This window comes from Astatotilapia calliptera, chromosome 3, assembly GCF_900246225.1.
Source record: "Astatotilapia calliptera chromosome 3, fAstCal1.2, whole genome shotgun sequence".
Lineage (NCBI taxonomy): Eukaryota > Metazoa > Chordata > Actinopteri > Cichliformes > Cichlidae > Astatotilapia > Astatotilapia calliptera.
In genome coordinates this window covers 31978528-32002334 of record NC_039304.1, presented here as the reverse complement: position 1 = coordinate 32002334, position 23807 = coordinate 31978528, and the positions used below count along the sequence as shown (strand labels likewise).

Genomic DNA, 23807 nt, shown 5'->3' with positions numbered 1-23807 from the left:
TAACTTCATAAAGACGAAGTTATGCTCTTCTATAAGAGGCTCCTCTGTTCTTCACTTGTTGCCTGTATTAATGGCACCTGTTTGAACTCGTTTGTCCACAATCTCAAACAGTCACACTCCAAACTCCACTATGGCCAAGACTAAAGAACTGTCAAAGGACACCAGAAACAAAATTGTAGACTTGCACCAGTCAGGGAAGAAGAATCTGCAATAAGTAAGCAGCTTGGTGTGAAGAAATCAACTGTGGGAGCAATTATTAGAAAATGAAAGTCATACTGATAATCCCTCTTGATCTAGGGCTCCATGCAGGATCTCATCACATGGGGTCAAAATGATCACAAGAACGATGAGCAAAAAGCCCAGAACCACACGGGGGGAACTAATGAATGACCTGCAGAGAGCTGAGACCAAAGTAGCAAAGGCTACCATCAGTAACACACCACGCCACCAGGGACTCAAATCCTGCAGTGCCAGATGTGTTCCCCTGCCAGTGCATGTCCAGACTCGTCTGAAGTTTGCTAGAGAGCATTTGAATGATCCAGAAGAGGATTGGGAGAATGTCGTATGATCAGATGAAACCAAAATAGAACTTTTTGATAAAAACTCTACTTGTTGTTTTTGGAGGAGAAAGAATGCTGAGTGGCATCCAAAGAACACAATACCTATTGTGATGCATGCGGGTGGAAACGTCATGCTTTGCGGCTGTTTTTCTGCAAAGGGACCAGGACGACTGATCTGTGTAAAGCAAAGAATGAATGGGGCCATGTATCGTGAGATTTTGAGTGAAAACCTCCTCACATCAGCAAGGGCGTTGAAGATGAAACATGGCTGGGTCTTTCAGCATGACAATGATCCCTCCACTAATGAAGGAGTGGCTTCGTAAGAAGCATTTCAAGGTCCTGGAGTGGCCTAGCCAGTTTTCAGATGTTAATCCCATAGAAAATCTTTGGAGGGAGTTGAAAGTCTGTTGCCCAGCGACAGCCCCAAAACATCACTGCTCTTGAGGGGATCTGTACGGAGGAATGGGCCAAAATACCAGAAACAGTGTGTGAAAACTTATAGAAAACGTTTGACCACTGTCATTGCCAACAAAGGATATATAACAAAGTATTGAGACGAACTTTTGTTATTGACCAAATAATTATTTTTACAACATAATTTGTAAATAAATTCTTTAAAAAAATCAAAAAATGTAATTTTCTTTTTTCTCATTTTGTCTCTCATATTTGAGGTATACCTATGATGAAAATTACAGGTCTCTAATCTTTCTAAGTGGGAGAATTTGCACAACTAGTGGCTGACTAAACAGGTTTTTGTCCCACTATATATCGCAGGCTTTAAACCTGCAGTACTGAGGATCATTAAAACTACATATAAACACCACACACTTGATCCTATTGTATATCATATTTAAATATTGACACAATTATAAAATAAGTTTGACTCATCTGACTAAACATTTCACTCATCATACAAAGATCTAGAGATATTTGGTTGCCAGTAGATGGAAACTCGGGAATGGCATTGTCATTATGATTTGGCAGCATTTGAGTTTAATTGGCTTTGTCCCAGTATCATTTCTGGGCCACGTTCACATATAGCTACTCATTTATTATACTGTCTGAAAACTTTAAAAGGAAAGCATATCACAGCTGAATTTGTGTGACCGGTGGAACATCCTGAATCATAAACAGTAACACTCATTTAGTGTGGTAACAGCACCACCCGGTGGCAAACCTGTAAATAAAACCTGTGAAATTTGATAGAGGATGAAATGTTTTGAATTTGAGTAATTAAAACCAGACATTAAAAAAAACATTTATGGCACATTATGTCCAAACAAGTGCGTTAAAACACAAGTACATTGTATTAAAGAATGTTATGATTTTGCAATGGCAAAACACCGCCCATTAACTGTTGCACAACCCCTGACACCTGAGGAAACAGTGGGTGGGACAATAAGCACAAGGCTACTGGTTTTTCTTCACATTCTCTCTGGATAAGCAAAACGTATGAGAAAGGACATCAGCGCATCAGTCATTGAGTCCTCCAAATTTTCATACTGTTTGATTGGAGGAAGAAGGTCAGGTTTTAGGATAGGTTAATACTTTAATCAAAACATTCTGTAAATCAGAGTTAAACAATTTTATCTATCAAAAGTGGTTCAATAGACTGCACGTCATTCATTTAATTCACAGTATTTCTTTCAGCGTAACATCTGTGTAACATCATTTTCCCTCCTCACCCTCCAATGGATGTCTCCATTGAAGAGTTCACTCTTGGTAATGTTAACCCTGTTCCACGTTACTGCTAACTTCAGCTGATGCTCACTGCTTACTTGCTGAAAAACACAAACGCGACACCAAAATCAAAATTAGGATAAAAAGTGCATGTTGTAAGATTACAGTCTACTTATATGTACCTCCCACGAGTGTTTTAAATAGCAGGACTGTGTCAAAGTCATTTGGACTCACATGCTCTCCATGGTAGACTGTAATCAAACTTCCATTCTGGTAAATGCTTAAAGTCTGGAGAAAGAAGAAGATGTGAAATGGGAACAGAAATGTTGAACACAGAGTTGCAAGATGACAGACAGAAAGTGATGATAAAAATCTGGAGAAACAGATCAGACACACTTCAGTGATGAATCTTAGATAGTTGCCCAAGACAGCAAGCGACTCTGCAGTTTAAAAAAAAAAAAAAAGCTGTTCACTGTAGTTTATGACCATTTTTATAGAGTAATGGCAGAAATAAAGAGATTTACAGAAAAATTGTGCTTTAATGTTCCCACTGTAAGCATTTGTGATCTGATTAAATATCAGCCTTCACTGACAGATGATATCTTCCTGACAGCCACATCAGACAACGTTTTATCAGGGTCTTACTACCTTATTGTTAGTACATGTTGGGACAAAATAAACTGCCTGGAGCTGAGCTGATCCCAGGCCTGATCTAGTTTGAATCCATGATCCTCGTGTTTCGTATCTGTCCTGTCATGCAAGTGGACTCTAAAATAATTTGCTGATATGTTACAGAGATGCCTTCTGGGTCGTCCCACTGAAACTGATTTAGAGGATTTTCAGTGGAAAATATGTTGTGTTTTAGACAAAATTTTCGACACTGTGCTTTTCAAAACATACTTCGATGTCATGTAATGACTGAATGTCAGTCTGTGAACAAATTTTAACATGCATTGTAGTCAAAACAAAGACTGTCTACAGCTGCACAAAAAAGTCACTTTAAAAAAAGTTCTGTAAAAATCAGTTTAGCCTTGATTCACTCAGATAATCAGAAAATCTCAAAGATCTGGGTTTTTCCTCATGTGTGAATGATGACAACATCATAAATGATTATGTGTCTAAAGCTTTATTTAAACAGTGATTCCTAAAATACCATACAGTAAAAGTGTCAGAGGAACTACCTGATTTTCTGACAACTAATTAATGACCACAGTTAGAAAGATCAAGTCTACAGTTCTATAGTCTACTATTTCTGACTTGATTATCATCTCCATCCTTATATATTGTAAGTTTACTCAATTTACAAAATTTGCTCATCTTTGCACTTTGTTATGAATGAGGAATTGATTCAGAGCGTCAACCACCTGTTTCCCCATGTGCATGTATTATCTCAGTCAGCACACACCAGGTGAACTAGTTCGTCAGTCTGTGGTTTAGAGGGAAAATGCTTCTTAAAATGTTCCTCTACTTTGTCTTTAAGATCCACGCTGGGACCTTCTTCACCGTCGCCCTCCCCAGGAGACTGCACAGGTGGAGCTGGAGACAGGTTGTCCAAGACATCACTCAGGAAATCAGCCAAGCCTCCTGAACCAGCCAGCAGCCGCCATGGAAAAGGCAGTGTTTCGTTTTTAATACATTTGCAAGAATTTCAAGCAAACTTTTTTCACTTTGTAATTATAAAGTATGTAATTAGGATGCGTAGAATTGCGAGATGAAAAATTAATTGAATCCATTTTGGAACAAGGCTGTAACTTGTGAATACTTTCCAGCTGAACTGTAGGTTTCTGTGTATGTGTCTGCATGTTTAAGCGTGTCTGTGAATGGCTGATTTCATGGTGGCTGCAATGAAGAAAAGCAAGTATATCAGCGTTCTCAGAACTGGAGTATGTCCTGTTGCAACGCAATGTTTCTTGCTCCAAAAAACAGGCATCCCGATTGTGTAGACATTAATAAATAATGCTGGCAATAATTCAGTCCAACCCAACAGCCTCAGGTCAGTGGCTCAGGGTTTTACTGACCCAAATATACTTTTAATGATTTGTGAAAAACAAAAGCTTGTTTTATTAAAACTGTTAGTGCAATGTAATTAGTGTATTGTATTCATGCTTATGAATGTTACTAAAGCAATCTGAGCTCAGTCTTGGATACAGCTCCACCTTTTTATCTATACACATGTGGGCAATGGAAGACTCTGGTTTTAAGTTAAACTATTTAAATGGTGACAACAGAGTTACGGACCAAACAAAACATTAAAGCAAAAAAAAAAAAAAAAAAACCTGTTATTCGCTTTACACAATTAATTATTACGACCCTATGTCATGCATTAATTTATTCTAGCTGGAATACTGTAAAAGCAAATAAATCAATCCTTGAAGATTGTTGAACTACAGTTATTCTTTTGTACTTATCATCAAAATGAATCGTTATACTGTATGAAAGTTATTTGAAAAGAATAAAAATGCAGACATCCAAATACATTTGTATGTACATTTGCATACAAATATTGGGCATTTTTAATGTAACTGAAAAAGTATTAATGTGTTCCTACTGTAACTGGTTATAGACGCTATCACATCATATCAGAATAAAATGTAAAACATTGCATGTTTTTAAAACATGTTTTACAGCATTAATTGTATCAAGTCACACACGCACGCACAGACATACAGTGTCTTGCATTGGCTGGATAAAATGTTTTCTCTTTTCAGTGCAGTGTTTATATGCTTTGGTAAACCAAGTCCAGTGAGAATCAAGGTGGTGGGCTGGATAGAAGTTCTCAAGAGAGTGTGTTCTCCAATTTGGTTTTTTTTCCTGAACTTGAGTGAAGTGAAGGTGTCCTCTTTGATTTAAGGTATCCTTAAATTAAGTTGAGCTGGAAGAGGAGGCAAATGCATCTGTAGAGAGGAACAGGTAGAGTAAGATGAGTGAGAGGGACAAATTTTAGCAAAAAGAAAAAAGCAAACTTTTTTTTAGAAAGCAGTACATTACGAATTGACTTTTAGACAGTGCGTTACTACTCAAAGTACAGCACACCTCATTCACACAGGCACTTTTTTTCTATACCTTGGTGCTTTCTATCTCATATTAATACACAATGCTAACACATTGGACAGCAAGTCAGGATTTAGTATCTTGCTGAAGAATAGCTGGGTCTAATGTTTTGGGTCTATAACATTTTTCTATCATTACTTTATTATGGATTAGGTGCAAAAATTGTTAAGTGTGGATAATTAAACAATAGATCAATGCAATAGCAAATTGTGCCTGAACAGCAAGTGGAGAGTGATAGATGAGATGAAGAAATGGAAGGAAGCAGAGAGTCAAAGAGTGATTCACGAACACAAACAGAGCCGAGTTTATTCCTCAGTTTTGTTGCCTTTTGGTTCTAAGCGCTGTAACCAATCTCGGTATTTTATTATTATCTCATAACACTTGTTTAATCTGCTACCATCTCTGCTATGGACTTTTTACAGTCTACAGTCTCAGATCAACACAGCCCTGCCCTCCAGCACTATCAGCAGCGGGAGCAGCAGCAGCAGCAACCCCTCAACAGCAACACTGTACCCATCAGGTGAAACATAGGCTACGATTGCTCTCTATTGTCCCCACCTGATGACAGTGATATAGTATGATGCGATTCCATTTTAGATTCTTGATGAATGTGGGTTCTTGTTCTTCAGCCTGCTTCTATATGCCCCTTTTTAACTTTGAGCACCCACCCCTTTAAACATCTCTGCACGGCCCTGGATCGGACTACCAGTCTTGTGGTTAGCAGATTACCTGCTCTACCACTTGAGCTACAGCCACTTAGTAGTCAAGCAAGCTATGTAAATGAAGAGTGGCTTTTCAACATGCAGGCTGTTATGCAAGCATGATTTCATAACTGCTAGTAAATACCTCGTAATGGTGGAGGTCGAGGAGGTTTAAATGTGCTTCCTTGTGATAAAGTATCCACAACCCAGCTGAGTGCACTGGAGCAATACTCCATCTGAGAAGAAAAAGCAGAAGATCATGAAACTATATATTAGAAAAGATTCATTCTTAAACCTCAATGAAAAGCACCTGAAAAAAAGGAGGACTGTTTTCTTTATAGATGTGTTCAGGTTGTCTGTTCACTCCATGTCTTAACTTTGTGTCTATAAAAATTCTAAAGACAGATTATTTACTGTTAATTAAATATTATGCAGTAAGACACTTAAAGCAGTACTTTAACACTTTTACTACATAGAGAGTAAGATTACTTTTTAAGGTGGACGTTACTTTATTGCCCTCCATAGGACAAAATATTTTTAAAACAGGAAACTTCTTAATCAAAGACAGACCATTAAAAAAAAAAAAAAAAAAAAAAAAATGTCTGACTTGGATACCACTCATATCCACCCGTTAAACACTTGTCCAGCCCAGCTTATCACATCTTCCTGAGAACCACCCTATTCATTTATGTCCTCTCTAATAGGCATTTGTTTTTGGTCTATAGCTTTTGGCTTATTCGAGCTACGGTATTAAGTCTTCATGTACTGAATAGAGAACGTCCTGGGCTTCCCATTGATATCTCATGTGTTTGTGTGGTATCTTTTAGCTCCAAAGAGGTAGGAAATCACAAAAAAGTTCAATGGTAAGATTCTTTTTTCTTCAGTTGTCAGGAAGATATAAAGACTGGAAGCAAATTAAATACAGTTAGGCTAGCTCCATCTAGTGACTAAAAAAAAGACCACAGTGATGTAGTCAATTCATGAATTGTTGGCTCTGACGTATCCTAATCTTAAGCTATGCTTAAAAACATTCTGACTGACACAACAGCTTTTTCCCATAATCAGTACTTCTTGCTTTTCTCCAAAACATAAAATTGCTTACTACAGAGTTGCTTAAGATCAGCCACAGTAAATCCAAATAAAAAAAACTGTCTTTGTACTAAATAGTAGGTGTTTTCCCTATATTCTACCATCCTGTTATTATACCAGTCAAAACAAGTCTGCAATTCAATGCTTTAACCTTTATGTAGAATACTGAACTGACTGAACCAATGTGCTCTTTCACAGCAGCTCCACATATGTATCATGAATGACTCAAATGGTACAAAATGATAAGTTGGAGCTTCGGTTTTACCTGATTCTCCAGAGACCGTAGCCTGTGTTCAAAGTCTCTGCTTTCACTCAGATGTTTAAGCACACCATCTACCCTATATAAACAAAGATACATTTACTTCAGAATGATGGAGTCACACAGTAATAAATAATGCTGCTACAGTGGAGGATGAAGGTGCTCACTTGGCAGACATCCGTTTGAGCCTTTCTGAGTCGCTGCTTTTCTGGATCTTGTTTCGAGCAGTCAGGAAGTCTTCCTTCTGAATCGTTTCCCACGTTGATAATCTGTTCGCTGCCTTTGCTTCCAAGTCTAACACTGATAGTACAGACCAAGGGTTGAAATGATTACCTTCCATTTTAAGTAAGCAACTAAAATAAAAACAATTTAAAAAAAAAAAAATACAGTCACTGATTAAAAAACTCAAAGATAATAGAACTATGGAACTGAGGCTTCCTGATTCAGCATGTGTAATGGACAATAACTTTAATACATTAGCAGTATTAATTATTTTTATTATATTAATAAAATCCACGACTTCTGATCCAATACTGACCAAAGTGGTGAATCTTTACAGAGGGCACTTTGCGGATGACCCTCTTAATAAAGAGGTTGATGTGTGAAAGGATAATGAAAGGCGGAGCCAAAGAAGGACGGGAGTGATACTCGACAATCAGGTTGTAACGCTGGAACTTCCAGTAGGTGTCACTGTGTTCCTGCACTTTAGAGAAAGTGTAGCTGTGTGGATACAAGCAGATCAGAGCCACTGAGTCAAACCATTCAGTATGTGATATAATAAAAGACTTGTTCTTTACCTAAACATGGCAATAAGCAGGTTGATGAGCAGGATGTTGGTGACCAGGAGATATACAACTAGCAGAATCACTACCAGCCAGTTACTCTCATGAGTTCTACACGGCTCTTCACCGCTCTCAATCAAAGTCACATTGTGTGTACAGTTGACATCCCAGTCCTTGCCCACTGCAACAAAACAGACATAAAGGAGAAAGTTAAGAAAGCTTTACAGTAGCATTCAATTTTCTTATTTTTATGCCAGTTGCACAAACACTTGTACCATCCATCTCTTCCACAGGGATCTGTCCAAAGATGTGCAAGTATGGCCTGTAGAAAACTCTCCGAAAAATGCGATTCAGGTTTGGATCGTAGGAATAGATCAGAGCCTGATTGGCAACTCCATACGCCATGAGCCATACACCCAGGAAGAAGAGGAAGAAGAAGACATCCTTCATCTGAACAAGAGGAGGAAATTGTCATTTTGTTTCTGACATTATATTATTAAAAAAAAGTCTATAATAAAAAAAAGTATATTGCCAACTGATGGTAACTTTCTCACCATCTTTCCTACAATGATGATTTTTGGTCCCAGCTGCTTGTGAATGGCAAAAATGTGAATGAGGCGAAGGGTGAAGACCATGTAGTCCAAACACAGGACATCCCGTCCAAATTCATATGACCAGTGGAACATCCTGAAACACAAGCACAGTAATGCTGAATCAGTGTGAAAGCAGCACCACCTGGTGGCAAAGCTGTAAATTAACTAAAGACCCGGAAATGAAAATTATTTTATAGAACACTTAAGACATCCAAATATGAACCAAGGACAATGTTTTTACAAATGTTACAATCTGCAATGACAAAGCCTCATTCAAAAATATTACTGTAGAAAAAAAAATTAGAATTGATCATTTCTATTATTTTTTATTTCTTGTCCATACCTGCAGATTAGTCCTATAATGAACAGGCTGATGGCGGTGAGGTCACATTTATTCCAAACATCCTGAATGTAGAGTCTGAACCTTTGACGCCAAGTCATCGTCCCCAAAAAAATGGTCTTGATGAAGAAGACAAATGACTTTACAGATCCATAAAAAAACAACAAATAAAACTCAACTATACCTAGGTGACATGTATCCAAATACAGACGCGCACTTTCCATTTACTGTTACTATTATTTCAGTAAAGTGAGTAAAATCTGACAGGATAAGATTTTAATTTGTGATTTTTTTTTAGTGTTTGCTTAATCACATAAAATCGGTGACGAATAAAAAATTTTTTTTTCTTATTTTAATGTCAATCTTGAATCTAAGGCTTTTGACACAGGAGCATGTAACCACTGTGTCGCAATGGCACTTTGGGGATAGTTCATTATACATTATATTTGGGGATAGTTATTACATTCATAAATAAAAATAATAAAGTTCTAAGTAAGACGTGTCTCTTCACTCACCTGTCTGATCTCCTCACAAACGATGGTGAATACCCAGAAGTACAACACACACTCCGCAGCACCTGGGCCTGAGGGTGGTGGGGGCTCAAAATCCACCAACAACACGTAGGCAAAAAGCAAGAGAAACAGGAAGTACATCAGGACGTTGCCCAAAAAGGAGGTGACCGGTGCAAACCAGAACTGACGCCAGCGGGACACTATGAATGGACGCTGTGGTGGTCGGTAAGGTACACCTGTATCAAGGATTATAAATACAGATTAACAGGTGACTAAAATGACAGCATGTGGAGACAAGAATCAGATGACTCTTTAAACAGGACTCACCTTTAATGGCATCACTCTTGTGAACGTCTGAGTCAACTTCACTGGTGTAAGAAAACATTTTTAATTCATTAGTAGAGCTAAGACATAAAAACAAACTGATGTTCTATGGATGAACACTGAAGAGTGCAAGTAGAAATATTACTGCTGTTTGATGTCAGAGAAAGAGAAGACGGTGGTCCCATAAAGGTTGTCAGAGTCCTGAGCCACTGCATCCTCATTGGGCATTTCCTCCTCCTCCAGCTGATTGTCTTGTGTCCTTTGAGGTGGAATATATAGAAAATTTTTTACACACACACACACACACACACACACACACACACACACACACACACACACACACTAAATAGTCTGTAGTGCAGTGAAAACCAAATATGAGTGACAGATTAGCTTACACAAAAATCATGGATAATACATATGTAAATAACTGGACACAAATAACTTGAGCTTCTTATATAATATAGATTTAGTATATTTGTAGCTTATTACGCAGCTCATTTTCTTTCTTCAGGTGTGAAATGTAAAACTGAGGTCAGAGGTCAAATGTGGCACAATACTTTTTGAGACAAACTATAATGTGATATTTAGAATACCCATATACCAGTATAATTTCCTAAATGTCGCCAATATAAACAAAGGACGCTGAATTTTAAGTGTAGTTTTAAAGATAAAAGACATAAATCAATAAGTTGACCTTAAAGACTTTGGTGAAAGTAAGCCAAATATTACTGGTCATCATGATCCCACTCTACACTCCCACAAAGTTTTATCAGAATTGATTCGAAACATTTCCGCTATCATGATTACAGACAGAAAGATATGCATGCAAACACAACCAAAAACATGACCTCTGTGGTAGAACTGCTTTACCTGAAGGAAATGAGGTTGGTGTAGCAGAGGATGGGGCAGAAGAAAGCGAGCAGGAGCTTCCAGACCTCTGTGTTCCTCTTCATATCACCCCACCAGATCTGGGACAGCAGAGACTGGAAGAGGAGAGAAAAAACAAGGACTTATCCATCAGCAGTACTGGCTCAACATGGGGATATGTTATTTTGGAAGCATTATGCCATTTTTCATTTGTAAGTAATTTATACTGTTGTACTGTACAAATCTGGATGATCGTGTGTATAAGTTCTTTATAAAAATCAATACTTTTAGATAGGAGTAGCTAAATAATTACAGATCAGTGTATAAAGATGTATAACAAGGCATTGTGTATTAGCATATTTATTTATAGAGACTGTATATGTATACATTAGTTTGTATAATGAAAACAGCCTTATGCTTCATCATCAGCTTAATATATCAAGTGCTTTTTAAGATGTGTTTTTTGAAAATTTGTCCATGTACCCACTTTAAGGTCTTTTTCTCCACATCTAAATCTGAGGCAACGTTTGAACACGAATATCTCTATTAAAGATGAAAGACTGAATTTTCACTGTCCTTTCTTACCATCAAAATTGATCTGTAACTTGGGACAGAAGCACCAAAAATGTCCTAAGTATTGGTTAGTTAGAATATAAAGAAAAAGAAAGTCCAGCATTCCTGCAAAATCCCATATTTGAGCACATGTTAAATAAAAACTTCAAATTGCAAGAGAACTACTGATATTTTTGTAGTTGATAGCTGAATAACACAATGTTGTAAAATAAATCTGTAGAAAACCTTTTTACCATGAAATAATTCACACTTACAAAACAGGAAGAATTTCATTCTACAGGGAATAATATGACGTACAACAAAACCAAAAATATCAGTAGACCATCTTTGATCTGTCCAAACAGAATACAGATGCTACTCCAATTCAGAAAATAATTTTGTTAAATATGCGTATGTTTTTGTTTTTTCAAGACCTGGGTCATTATATTATCTGCTCCATCATCTCCCAGCTTCTTATATCAAACAACATTTTAGATATCCGTTTTTTGTTTTTTGTTTTTTTTAAAGACCGTTCTGCACACTTTCATGCCTTTTTTTTCCCCCACATTGAAAAAGTCAATGTTTGAACATGACTATCAGAAAAACAATTAAAGATAAAAGCCAGGATAAAAACAGGATTTCTCATTTAGGACAAATACATGAAGAAGTGTCTGCGTATTGGCGAAAAATTAAAGCAATCTTTTAAAATTCCATATTTGTGCACACAATTTAAAAAAAAAAAATAAAAAAAAATGCTGGTTCTATTTAACTTTTATGCCGGAAATATCACAAGTTGTACAAGTAAAAATATCAGTAGATAGTCTAATCTAAATACAACAACAACAACAACAACAACACATGGTATTCAATTTATAACTAAGAAACAATTTTCTTTTGTACAATATGTGCAAATTTTTCATTTTCATGACCTGTTCTACCTACCTACCATTTTGAGACCTACACTCCTGGAAGAGAATATTTCACACGAAAATATATTTCAGGTGAGAATGATCTGCTAGCCTTTTTTTTAAATATATTGCTTGACAGTATATAAAAATATATAAGCTAAAATTTCGCAGTAATCATTATGTACGTCCAAACTTGGAACGATAACATATTTTAATAGAAAAATTTGACTGATAATTTTTTTTAAAACCTCGATTTGTGACAGAGTGACCAAGGTCTGAAAATTTAACTGAATTATTTCCCAATTATAATTCCAGTACCATCTAGAAGCTGCAATTTTGTTACTCACGTTTTTTTAATGCAAATTAAAAACACTGATTCATTTTAATCGGCCGAGTGAAAGTCTTTGAGATATCAATCTTAAAACATTGTTGCAGATTTCAATGTATAAAACACATCATTTGAAAGTGGGTCGAAGGACAATGGGGGTTTTTTTTTTTTGGTTGTTTTTTTTTATTATATCTTTAAAAAAAATTTGTTACATTAAGGTAGAATTTCAAAGATTAGATTTGTTCAAACTATTGGACCACAAAATTATTACGCAAATTGCAGATTTTCGAGCAAGAAATGTTACAAAAGCTGGCTTATTTGGGATGGAATGACCCATTTTATTCCCTCAACTGATCAATATTTTCTCTATATAAATATGATGGCTTCCTTTGATTTCATGTTCATTTGTTTAATAGCATTCAGTTCATTTTATTTCAAACATTTACATTCACAATCATTACAAAATATCATTCCATTCTTTGCATTTGTTACCTATATTTTGGAAAATGACGATGTTATTCAGATTCATTGCCCATGTGCTAGATGAAAGGAATGCCATTCACATGAATGACAAATATGACACACCTGTACGCCATCATTACTGAAGAAAAGCCGGGCATCGGCACTCACGCCCATCTGAAGGCAGGTGGTGTCACCCCAGATGGGAGACTTCCTAATTAGCAGGGTGAAGGAACGATTTTCATCACTCCGATAACAAGAGCTAAAAATATCTGAGATAAAGTGGACAAGACACGTGATGAAGAGTTCGATGAGATTTGTTACTATTGTGTTACATCAGCTGTTGAAAGGAAAATTCTAAGGAAATTAAATAAAATGATTGCAAAACTAGATATCAAACCATCCTAACAGTGTAGTGGAAAACTGCAGTTATTGTCTCACCATGAGCCAGGTTCTCAAACTTCTGGGCCAGTTCTTTCATGGAGAGTTTGGTTTCAGTCTCCTCCTCCAGTTTGGACAAGTCTCTGAGTATATTACAGCCACTGAGAGCACTCAGGACTGCCTCACCTGCCTGGAAAGGAGATCACCAATTTACAACATCACTTTACTTTATGTTTTTAGCAATTATTTAATTTTATATTAAGACTTAACACTATGACTGTATAATATTTAAAAACAATTAGGATCATAAAATAATAATTAACAATATATTGCAATTAATTGACTCGAACAACTTTGATACATGGTAAGCAGCGTCTAGTTCGAGGTTGTCAAATGTACAACCCGCAGGCTGAGATCATTTCCAATGCCCATTAATGGTATTAATGGCCCGTCAGGATGTGGATGTGCAGACGGGGGTGGGGCTTTATTTCACATGTAAAGGCAGACATCCCGAAAACAGCCCAGTAGACGGAGAGATGGGCGAGTCAGATTTAAATGCAAGCTTGTCAGGAAAAGTAAAGAGAGGAGTGAAAATGTAAAATGAGCAGCGTGTGGCTGCATTTCAATGATATTGGAGACTGAAAGCAGAGCGCAGAATTGATCGAATTGGCAGTGGGATTAGGTAATAAAAGTTTTTTTCCCCAACCATTTTCCATTGTGGATGACAAAAGGTTTCAAACTTGATCACTATAGAAATTTCTGGGGATTTTTACCATTATGGATGAAAGAAAAAACTAAAAACTGGACAGTCTGGGCAATGAGCTACCAGAACTTTTTACACATTTATTCCTTAGAATTTAAGTCCACAGAGTCGTGCGGAGTGATTTCTTTTCTTAACACAGTGTTGTTACACTGACAGGAACGTTAAAGTTTCACCCCTGGTCTAGTTGCAGCTCATTCTCACACATGCCCAATATAGTGCAACTTCCCCTGAAAACTCTGCTCTATTTAAATAACAATCCATCCATTTCAAACCAGCTGAACACCAGTTTGTCTCAGAGCTTTTACCATCTCCCAGAAATAAAGGGCCATCTCACTGCGGTTCTGCAGTACAGCCCAGAGGAAGAGTGAAGCCCAGGGATAGGGGCAGCGCAGCTGCCGATAGAACGAATCTCCACGCAGAACCTTATTTGCACGCTGGGATGAATAAAAAAAAAAGTAAGAACATTTATTGTCATGTTAACCATAAAAATAGAAATGCAGTCAGCACAAGTACACTGTGTGTTTATTCTGAAAGGTTCAAAGTACCCTCAGAGACGTCCTTTTGGATGAAGTGAACTGTAAGCCCAAAGCTTTATAGTATAAAGGCTGGCAGACATCACCCATTAACAGCTCCAGGACCCCTGACACCTGAGGAACCCATGGGTGGGACAATAAGCACAACAGTATCTATTTAAGCATAATTAATGAAAAAGGACAGAATCTCTTTGATTCCCAAACTTACCTCAAAAAGGGTGACCTCCTTCACTGGTCCATCCTGATTGTTATCTTTCACCATTTTTGAGGACGAATTCTGTTTTTCTGATGGTGAGTGACGCTCCACTATTGCCAGCCGCTCTGCTAGGCACTGTTGTAGTAGCTGATAGAGCAAGGTCCCATCTGGCACAGAGCGATAGAGGGTTTCCAGCCTGCCATAAGTTAGGTACTCCAGGATATTCAAGCCATTCTCAGTGAAAAGCCGAACAAACTGGGGCTTGTCGTTGATCAGCGCATCTGTCATTGAGTCCTCCAAATCTTCGTACTGTTTAATTGGAGGAAGGAGATCATGTTTTAGGACAGGTTAATAATTTAAGCCAAGTATTCTGTAAATCATAGATAAACTGTATCTGTCAGAAGTGGTATAATAAACTGCACAATGTACTTCAGAGCATTTCCATTCAGTGTGGTGTCTTTTTCCCTCCTCACCTTCCACTGGATGTCTCCATTGAAGAGTTCACTCTTGGCAATGTCAACCCTGTTCCACGTTACTGCTAGTTTCAGCTCATCACTATAAGGGCTGGCATCAACTGATGATTGCTGCTTACTTGCTGAAAAACATAAAGACAACACAAAAATCAAAATAAGGACTAAAAGTGCATGTTGCTGCTATGTTGTAAAATTAATGTCTACTTATACATACCTCCCACGAGTGTTTTAAGCAGGACTGTGTCAAAGTCATTTGGACTCTCGTGCTCTCCTTGGTAGATTGTAATCAAATCTTTGTTCTGGTAAATGCTCAAAGCCTGGAGACAGAAGATGGGAAAGGGAACAGGAACAATGCAAGATATTTTAGAAAAAAGATGTTCGACAGTGATGAAGAAACTGGTGACAAAGGTTCTTTTCAAACTCATGATGTCATTCATGGCACAGCCTCTAATTAAGCAAGAGGGTTTGACTTTAATCAACTGCGATCCTGAAAAACTGACAAAAAGATCGAGCGCCCTGAGGGCATGAATATTAGACCTGAATACAGTTTAGTAAGCAGCTGACAGATATGCAGGCTATAAAAAGTCTTTCCTCATACTCTTCTGCAGAGTAAAGGCCAACACAATGTTTCTGTTCTCAGCACTCACCTGTTCAACTAGTTTGTCGGTCTGTGCCTCTGAAGGAAAATGCTTCTTAAACCGTTCTGCCACTCTGTCTTTGAGATCCACACTGGGGGTTTTAAGAGCCTCACTGTTGCCTTCACCAGAGGACGGCACAGCTGGAGCTGAAGACCGGTTCTCCAAGATATCACTCAGGAAATCAGCCAAGCCTCCTGAGCCAGCCAGAACCAGCCAGGGGATGCAGCTTTTTAAAGAGAGATCCATTCTCTGACAGACATGACAAAAACCATGAAATAAAGATTGGCACAATTTAAATTAGAATTTGCCATTTTTGTTGTAATAATTCACATAAAAAGCTGTAAAGGACTGTACCTTTAGCATGTCTGTTTCCCCTGATATCAGCATACAAACGACAGGGATGTCAATGCTGCCACTTCCTTTAAAAAGATACAACAATTTTTAGCATCTTCCAATCTTGATCAAATGTTTTTACTAACTTAATCAGAGTGATCATACTAAGATGTGCAAAGTGCATAATTTTCATGAAGCACAACATACATACAAAGAGCACCCTGTGGATGTTTTTGTTTTACTTGAATGGAAATGTTGTAGAGTTAACTGTAAGATACATGCAGTCACATGCAAGGCTTTCCTCCCGTAGATGCCAAAAAAAAAAAAAAAAAAAAAATCATTCAACCAAAACACGAAGGAACATGTAAAGCCTGTAAAGATCGAAGTTAACTCTGAAAGGATGTATTTTGGGAATAATGGTACAGGAGTTAAGTCTCATTTAGCACAATTAGATTTAAATAAGTTAACTTAAACTGAATACATGAGTGGAAGATAATGTGTACTCAAGTACAGTTTCTGCTTTAATTCAGAGGCTATAAATGTTGTACTTCATAGTTTATGGTACCATCTCTGACCCCATATGCCTGTGCGCTGCTGGGAAATGAATTCCTCCAGTCTGGCTCTGAAATCTGTTTCTCCTCCTCTGCGGCCCACACTCCCATCGTCCACGAGGAGGAAGGCCTGGTAGTTGTTATCCAGGGAGCAGGAGTCCCGGGAAATGTTTTGGACATAGTACTTTGCTGGAAAGCTTCCCTGCAAAAGAAGAAAAAACAGTTACTCCAGCGTTTCTTTCCACATTTCAGCCTTAGTTATTTTAAATTGCAGCAAGAACTGCCAACAGTGTGTTCACCCAATAAAACCTGACAAATCAACAAAATCGTGGTCCTTTTCCACAAAGACAACAAGATATGATTTAATGCTTAGAGAAATGTGCAAATGTGTGAGAGTCTTTACTACCTGAGGGTTGACCAGCTGCTCTCGTTTTTCCACAAGGCCCCACGGAGCAATGCCCAACGCTACCACCTTGTTGAGCGAGAATGAAGAAGCTGCAGTTGCATGATCTCTCACTGCCTGTCCAACACACCTGCCAACACCTTCACGCAGACCTGTAGTTAAGATCCATGCACCTGGGGGAAACAGGTGGAAAATCTGATTTTTATTTCAATTTTCTTCAGTGAATAAAATATAACTTTATGTGACTTTGCAAATCACTGGATTCTGTTTTATTTACATATTGCACTGCATCTCAATTTGTTTTTTGTTTTTTTTTGGGGGGGGGGGGGGTTTACAGCTAAGATTGTCAACAATTTATTAGCATGAACAAACAAAGGTCATGTCAAAAGTTGTAAATGTGTTTCACATTTCACACCAGTTTTTAATTTAAAAGGAACAAAACGAATGAGACTTGACAATCTGGGCACCAAAACGGGAAGAAAAACAAAGGGAGCAGACCAAATTATTGATCCCTGAGAAATAAACCTAAGACCACAGCAAGTCAAGTATCAGATTCATACACATTTATCTGTAAAAAAAAAAATTAAAAGCACATAAAAAAAGACTACAAAGGCCACAGACATGCGTAAAACATGTTTTTATATGCAACGGGTTTTAACACCAAATATGGTGCCACACCCTGTACTATGTCTTATCTAACAAAGATGTTTAGGGAGTGTGAGCTGTGTAGTTACTTGCATCTTTGTGTGCATGTTTTGTTTGGGACTTTGATTTATTTATTTTTTTTTTAGTACATCTTGGACTTGTTTTGAGAAAACAGCGCGTGACCTCAGACGACAGGGGGATCAGTATCGCCATATGCCACCTGCACTTGGTACAGTAGCCAGAGAGGAAATGGCCATTGTACTACCAAATTAGGACCGGACCCCAGGGAGTCGTGTTGTGTGTTGAGACTAAATTTTGTAATAGCTGTTTTCTTCACGCTAAAAACCACCATGAGTAGGTTTCAATGTCTGACAGGATCATTTGTCAGTTCTTTTATCGTCATCTGGAAATTATCATGACATCTGCTAACCAACAATAACCCACTTCAGCAACCAGAACAGAAATAAGATGCTGAGCTCAGATATGCCAGACACATCACACCTGCCAGGAGTACTGACACACTGGCAGATGCATAAAGTTTTTACCTGTGCTTTGTGACGCTTTCACCAGTCCCTGTCTGAGGACCTCCCGTACCCAGGTCTTCACCTGTGTCCTTCCCTCTCCGCCCACAACAGAAACAACCAGGTTGGGTAGAGGAAGACGCCAATGAGCTGTCAGTATGGTGTACACCATAGAAGGCTCAGTGCTCCATGACAGGCGCAGGAACTAAGTTTAGACATTTGATGGATTAAAAGAAGCAAGCCCATGTCAACAATGCAAAAAGATTTGAAAAGTAATGGCCTGTGATCACACTAGTATTAAAGCTGAACGACTCAGTCGTTTCAGCCTTTAAATGGTAATAAAATGGGGGGGGGAAAAAGAAGCTTGTCATGTGATCTGTACTGACTTTTGACTCTGTTTACTCAGGTGGAGCGGAGGTAGACTGAAGGTCAGGAAAATTCAACGAATTGACTACTACAGCTCAGGGTTTATCTTAACCTTTATTTAACTCACCTTTGGAGGCATTTCTTTTAAAAACATGTACACATGTTCAAGAACTCTCAGGCTCTTGAAATAAAGCATTCAAACATTATGAGAGAAAAATAAAAGCACCCACATGGCTGTGCCTCTTGCTGGCCCCTGCAAACTGCACCTCTCCAAAGGCATCTGTCGGTCGTTCAGAGGAGTGCTGCACACTTTTCCACTGGTTCACGATGGCTGTGCTGAAATAGTCTCCAAGAGCCACAGAGGCATGGTCATCTCTCGCAGCCCCGCACTGACACAATGCACCATTACTGAGAGAGGTGGAGGGATATAAACAACACCATGAGAAGTTACTCAAAATACATGTGCTGTTATTAAAAGACAGAGGTCACAGTACCTGATGGAATCTTCTACAAAAGTGCTGCACACTCTTTTCTTGATGATTTTGGGGATCCAACTCTGAAAGCATTTTTCAGCAGTTATATAACATTACTGAATTATTACAGAAGCTGATTCAATTCTGAATCCTAAAATCTCATGCATGTGGCAGCAGGTGCAGAAAACCGTCCAAGTGTTGACTTTGGCTAATAGAAACTACCCAGTAACAAGTTGGCAAGCTGTGCTGTGATTTCTGATGATGTGACGTAGTTTGAGCTCAGGTGTGCGCAACAGGCAGGTTGTGCATAAGCGTATTCTGCAGTGGGGCTACATTACATTTTGTTTTCACCAATGTATTCAGTGCTAATCTTTCTGTAATGTTATCAGCCAAGCAGTAAAGAGAGAACACTTTCCCCACAGGCCGTTTAACTGAGAAAAAAAAAACCATGATGGCCCCGTTGCATTTATTGGTGCCAGTAGCTGACGCCTCGTCTAGAGTCCTGCAACTGATGCAACTAAACGGAACGCAGTCATTATTAACCATCACCGGAACGCTTATTTAACTGCTTATGGTTAGGATGCTCGGTTTAGTAGAAGTTAGTTTCTTATAAGTGGCGTGTTTTCCATTTTTATCGCTTAGCCAAAAAAAAAAAAAAAAAAAGTAGACTGCTGCGTCAGAAATGATTGGAAAAGCCGTTCCCAGTTGTTAAAGCTGTAACGTCCACCGGTTAGACAAGTGTAGGGTCAACAAACCACAGCGGAAACAAAGCAGACGGATAGCTCCTGCAGTCGTTCGCGCAAACGTGCACGTTTGGACAGCTGTTGCACGACGTGTTTTCCAAGAAGACTATGGGCGGCTCACTGCAGTTCCTCGGAACTTCATGGGCAGATATTCCGAGTATAGCGTTAACTTCCACTTCCAAAAAATGTAGCGGCACATCACAACAGCAGCTGAAGGACTTGAGTGAAATCTAACCCACCTGGCTCTTCTCAGTTTGGCCAATATTGTCTCTGCCGTCGCCTCCTCCTCCTTCTTCTGCTCCTGTGTCTTTCATGTTTCCCTTTCAGTCGTTCTCAATGAGAAACATATGCGGAAGGACTAAAAGGGTTTCTTTCTGACTATTTTCCACCTTGTCTCCTACTGCTGAAACCCCATTCCCTGCCACTGCACTCACTCGGCGTACGCAAAGAAAAATAGGTGCAGCCAGCACACAGGTAAGGGTGTGGTTTCACAGAGGCAGACAATTACACCAACGCATGCAAACAGGAAGGGCCAATCGGAACCACAAAGTGGGCTAGAGTTTATTGAAATACTTCCTCATCCCCTTATCTGGTCACTGGTATCTGTTGTTGGAACTGAATACCCTCAATGACACCACTGTAGCAGAAAGACTGCTAAACATGCCCAAGCTTGTGTCCTCTAATTGTTACTGGAGCCTAAAAATATAACACATTTGTTGTAGAACCTGTTGGGTATGTGTTGCTGTGGTGCTCACTTCCCTCAGAAGTAAAAAGAACAATAGAATGAACAACAGAAAATCCTGCCTGCAGGGGTTTTGTTTCAGAGGCAAATTACAGTCTTGTTCAGCTGAAATTCAGGTCATTGCTTCATCTTTCTCGAATTTATAGATGTCTCATAGTCGTCCTCTGTCTGTACCATTTCAAAGGCTCTTTATGAGAGGTGATCATGGTAGGATTGCACTATACTTTTCCTTTAAGACTATACATAAACACCACAAACTTAATTCTCTTAAATATTTATTGCATATCATATTTAAATATTTACATATTTAAAGTATAAAACGCACGTTTCACACGAGACACAAAAATCATTTGCGAGCATACATTTCTAATAAGTACCAGTCAGTCAGAGCAGACATAGAGATATTTGGTTTTCAGTAGATGGAAAACTATGTGGGCAGCTCTCCACCCCTTCAGTCCTTAATTGCTGACATTCCTTTTGGTCCTATCTGCCGTAGCCCTGTGGATCTTTTGCCTTCTTTGATTCCTCCTTTCCGCTTCCTTTGCTGAAGTGGTATAAAGTGCTGGCTAAGTTGTGAAGCTGGCATGTCCCGAGCTGGCATCCACGCTGAAGTGCACGCGGCAGTCGTGGCTTCAGGCCCATGCTGTCGTGATGAAAATGAGAAGGGTGAACATCAAACTCAGGGTGCAGAACATCACATATTAAAAAAATGCAGTTTTGAATGAAGTTGGAAAAAAGTGTTGTCTTTCTGAAAAACAATCACAATATTTACCCTCTAATAAAGGACTGATAGTGACATGACCATAATTTTTTTTAATTTAATGTAATTTTAACAAATACTTTGATTTAGTTTTTCAAATTAAATAATGCTCTTTTTCTATTGACAGCCACTCTCAGCACGTTGTCACATCCTTTGTACCTGTGTCTCAGAGCCTCCAGGTCCAGATGTTTGTTCTCTGAGGTGAATGGGATGATCTTCAGTAATGGAGCATGGTGCTCGTGTGTGTCCTCTGACATTTCCCCTCCTACATCTCGGACCGCTGCTCCTGGTAGGACGACGTCTGCGTCTGACCTGTGTTTCCAACAGGATATGGAATTTATTAAGTAACCTATAATTTACAATAATATAACTTAGAGATACACTAATAAGAAGCTCTGCTTTAAACACTTTTTTTAATTTCCCGCCATCCCAAGCATGCTTTGATGTTGTGTTTCTACTGGTAGAGAGTGATACTTCATTATGTGTGCCGTTGTGAGCTGTGTGGTTCCCTGTGTTTTTTCACTCACCTTTGAGTTCGTCTCAGTGGGGAGGCAGCAGTCAAAGGGACAGTCAGCAGCAACAGAACAGCTATCTCCATAACGCACTGCCCTACAATTTAATAGAATGAATAATTAAGTGTGGTGCTAAAGAAAAAATGCTCTTCTGACCCAATTGTTGAAGAAGCACAAAATGATTTAACCATAAAAGTCAAATGATAATAATAATAATTATGTGTTTAGAGAGCTTTTAGAATCGTATAAAAATTAATCTCAAAAGATGCTTACCGCAAAAGGAGAGCTTAAAACCTGCTGTGGCTTGTTGAGTAAACCAACACAACTTGCTGGTTGTTGGATGTCTGACTCTGTCATCCCTTTCTAACGCTGGTCCTTTATAGTGTGATGGTGGGATGAGGGGGTGTGTCTGTAACACACTGACTATACTGCCAAATGAACTCACACACACACAAACAAACACACACTTTTTTATTCCCTACTTAAAAGAGCTGTGATGCCAGCATAAACAATCTTTAAACAAGGCGTCCAAACACAACTTTGGACTTAAACTTAAGGTGACCTTCTGTGATGTTTACATCGATTCTTATGTTCACTTGTTGCTCTACAGCCCCCCACTCCTCCTCCTCCTCCATCTTTCTCCTCCCTCAGTTCACTTGCTGCTGAGCAATTGTTCCAGAAATCTTTCTTTCATTTCCATCACCTGCAGGAAGCCCGCCGAGCCCAAAATAGCCCCAGTTCTCCAGGCTTTTCTTTATCGCCCCATTTTTCCTGTGCCTTTTTCCCTTGAGTCACTTTGGCCGTCACCGTGTTTATTTCTGCAGTGTCCTTCACTCATATCCACCTCACCACAAACACAATGTCAAAAACAACTCCTTGATCTTATAGTTTTCCTTAAGGTGTTGGTGATGAATACGGCATATGTGGATGAGAGTTCACATTCAGGAACTCTCATCCACATTTAAAGTGGTCACAGAAACAAAAGATCAAAGTTGGCACTTGGCCTCATACTAACACCTCTCTAGGAAATTATCCCATAATTCCTAATCTTTTAATAATGCACTAAATCCATGGGGAGCCAGTGTCACATTTAATGTTTTTTATCCTACACACTGTTTCTCAGACCGGCTCTCTTCCCTCTGATTCACGGCTTCCGCTCTAGAGACCATTGTGCAGCTTTCCTGTGACTACCATCTGGGCAGTCTGCATTGTCAGAATAATACACTGAGTCATCGCTGGCGTGCGTGTACTCAAGAGAATTAGCGCTCAAATAATTATGAACTTACATATGACTGAGCATGGATTACGACAAGTGTTGATGGGATAACAGGTGATGACGTGAGGGGCTGCATCTCAAGAAAAGAAAAAAAGCCCAGCATCCTGGTAAAACTGTCCCTGTACACCTGCTGCTGCCTAACCTTGAGCAACTTATGTGATTGCGAGGTATCCATCATCGGCCCATCCATCTGTCTGTTCCTCCTCAATTCCCAATAAATCAATACTCCTCACAGGACGGTCAGGTTTTAGTGAAAGTTGCAAACAAGGACCACCTAGCGGGGGTTTACCCAACTTGTGCTTGTGGTCAAGGTCATACTGGCTGTTTTACGGGTACTTTTCCATTTTCATGAGAATTGCTACTCCTAAATTACTGGTAAGGTGTTGATATTTGGTCCTGGAAATGACTCTTTGAAACGTCAGTGAGGCGCACAATGGATTTTAATAATGAATTTATGGAACACAGTCAGCCAATGACAAGAAAAGGTTATAAC

At 38.8% G+C, this 23807-nt stretch overlaps 2 protein-coding genes across 2 annotated transcripts in view; one reads left to right on the top strand and one right to left on the bottom strand.

Annotated features, from left to right (window-relative positions):
• The window catches only part of LOC113019255 (receptor-type tyrosine-protein phosphatase H-like), a 423637-nt gene that overhangs the window by 281079 nt on the left and 118751 nt on the right, over nucleotides 1-23807 (top strand).
• On the bottom strand, nucleotides 4865-20549 carry LOC113019258 (transient receptor potential cation channel subfamily M member 4-like). Its single transcript, XM_026162839.1, has 28 exons — nucleotides 20264-20549; nucleotides 19303-19364; nucleotides 19039-19216; nucleotides 18467-18647; nucleotides 17280-17449; nucleotides 16898-17075; nucleotides 16344-16408; nucleotides 15999-16238; nucleotides 15566-15668; nucleotides 15352-15473; nucleotides 14891-15187; nucleotides 14695-14796; nucleotides 14455-14583; nucleotides 13447-13576; nucleotides 13132-13277; nucleotides 10762-10874; nucleotides 10037-10150; nucleotides 9895-9935; nucleotides 9571-9803; nucleotides 9059-9174; nucleotides 8677-8809; nucleotides 8398-8572; nucleotides 8138-8303; nucleotides 7879-8060; nucleotides 7508-7640; nucleotides 7347-7419; nucleotides 6138-6228; nucleotides 4865-5134 (listed from the first exon to the last, which is right to left on the bottom strand). Exons 1-28 carry the CDS (start codon nucleotides 20336-20338, stop codon nucleotides 5103-5105), a joined length of 3780 nt encoding a protein of 1259 aa, XP_026018624.1. The 5' UTR covers nucleotides 20339-20549; the 3' UTR covers nucleotides 4865-5102.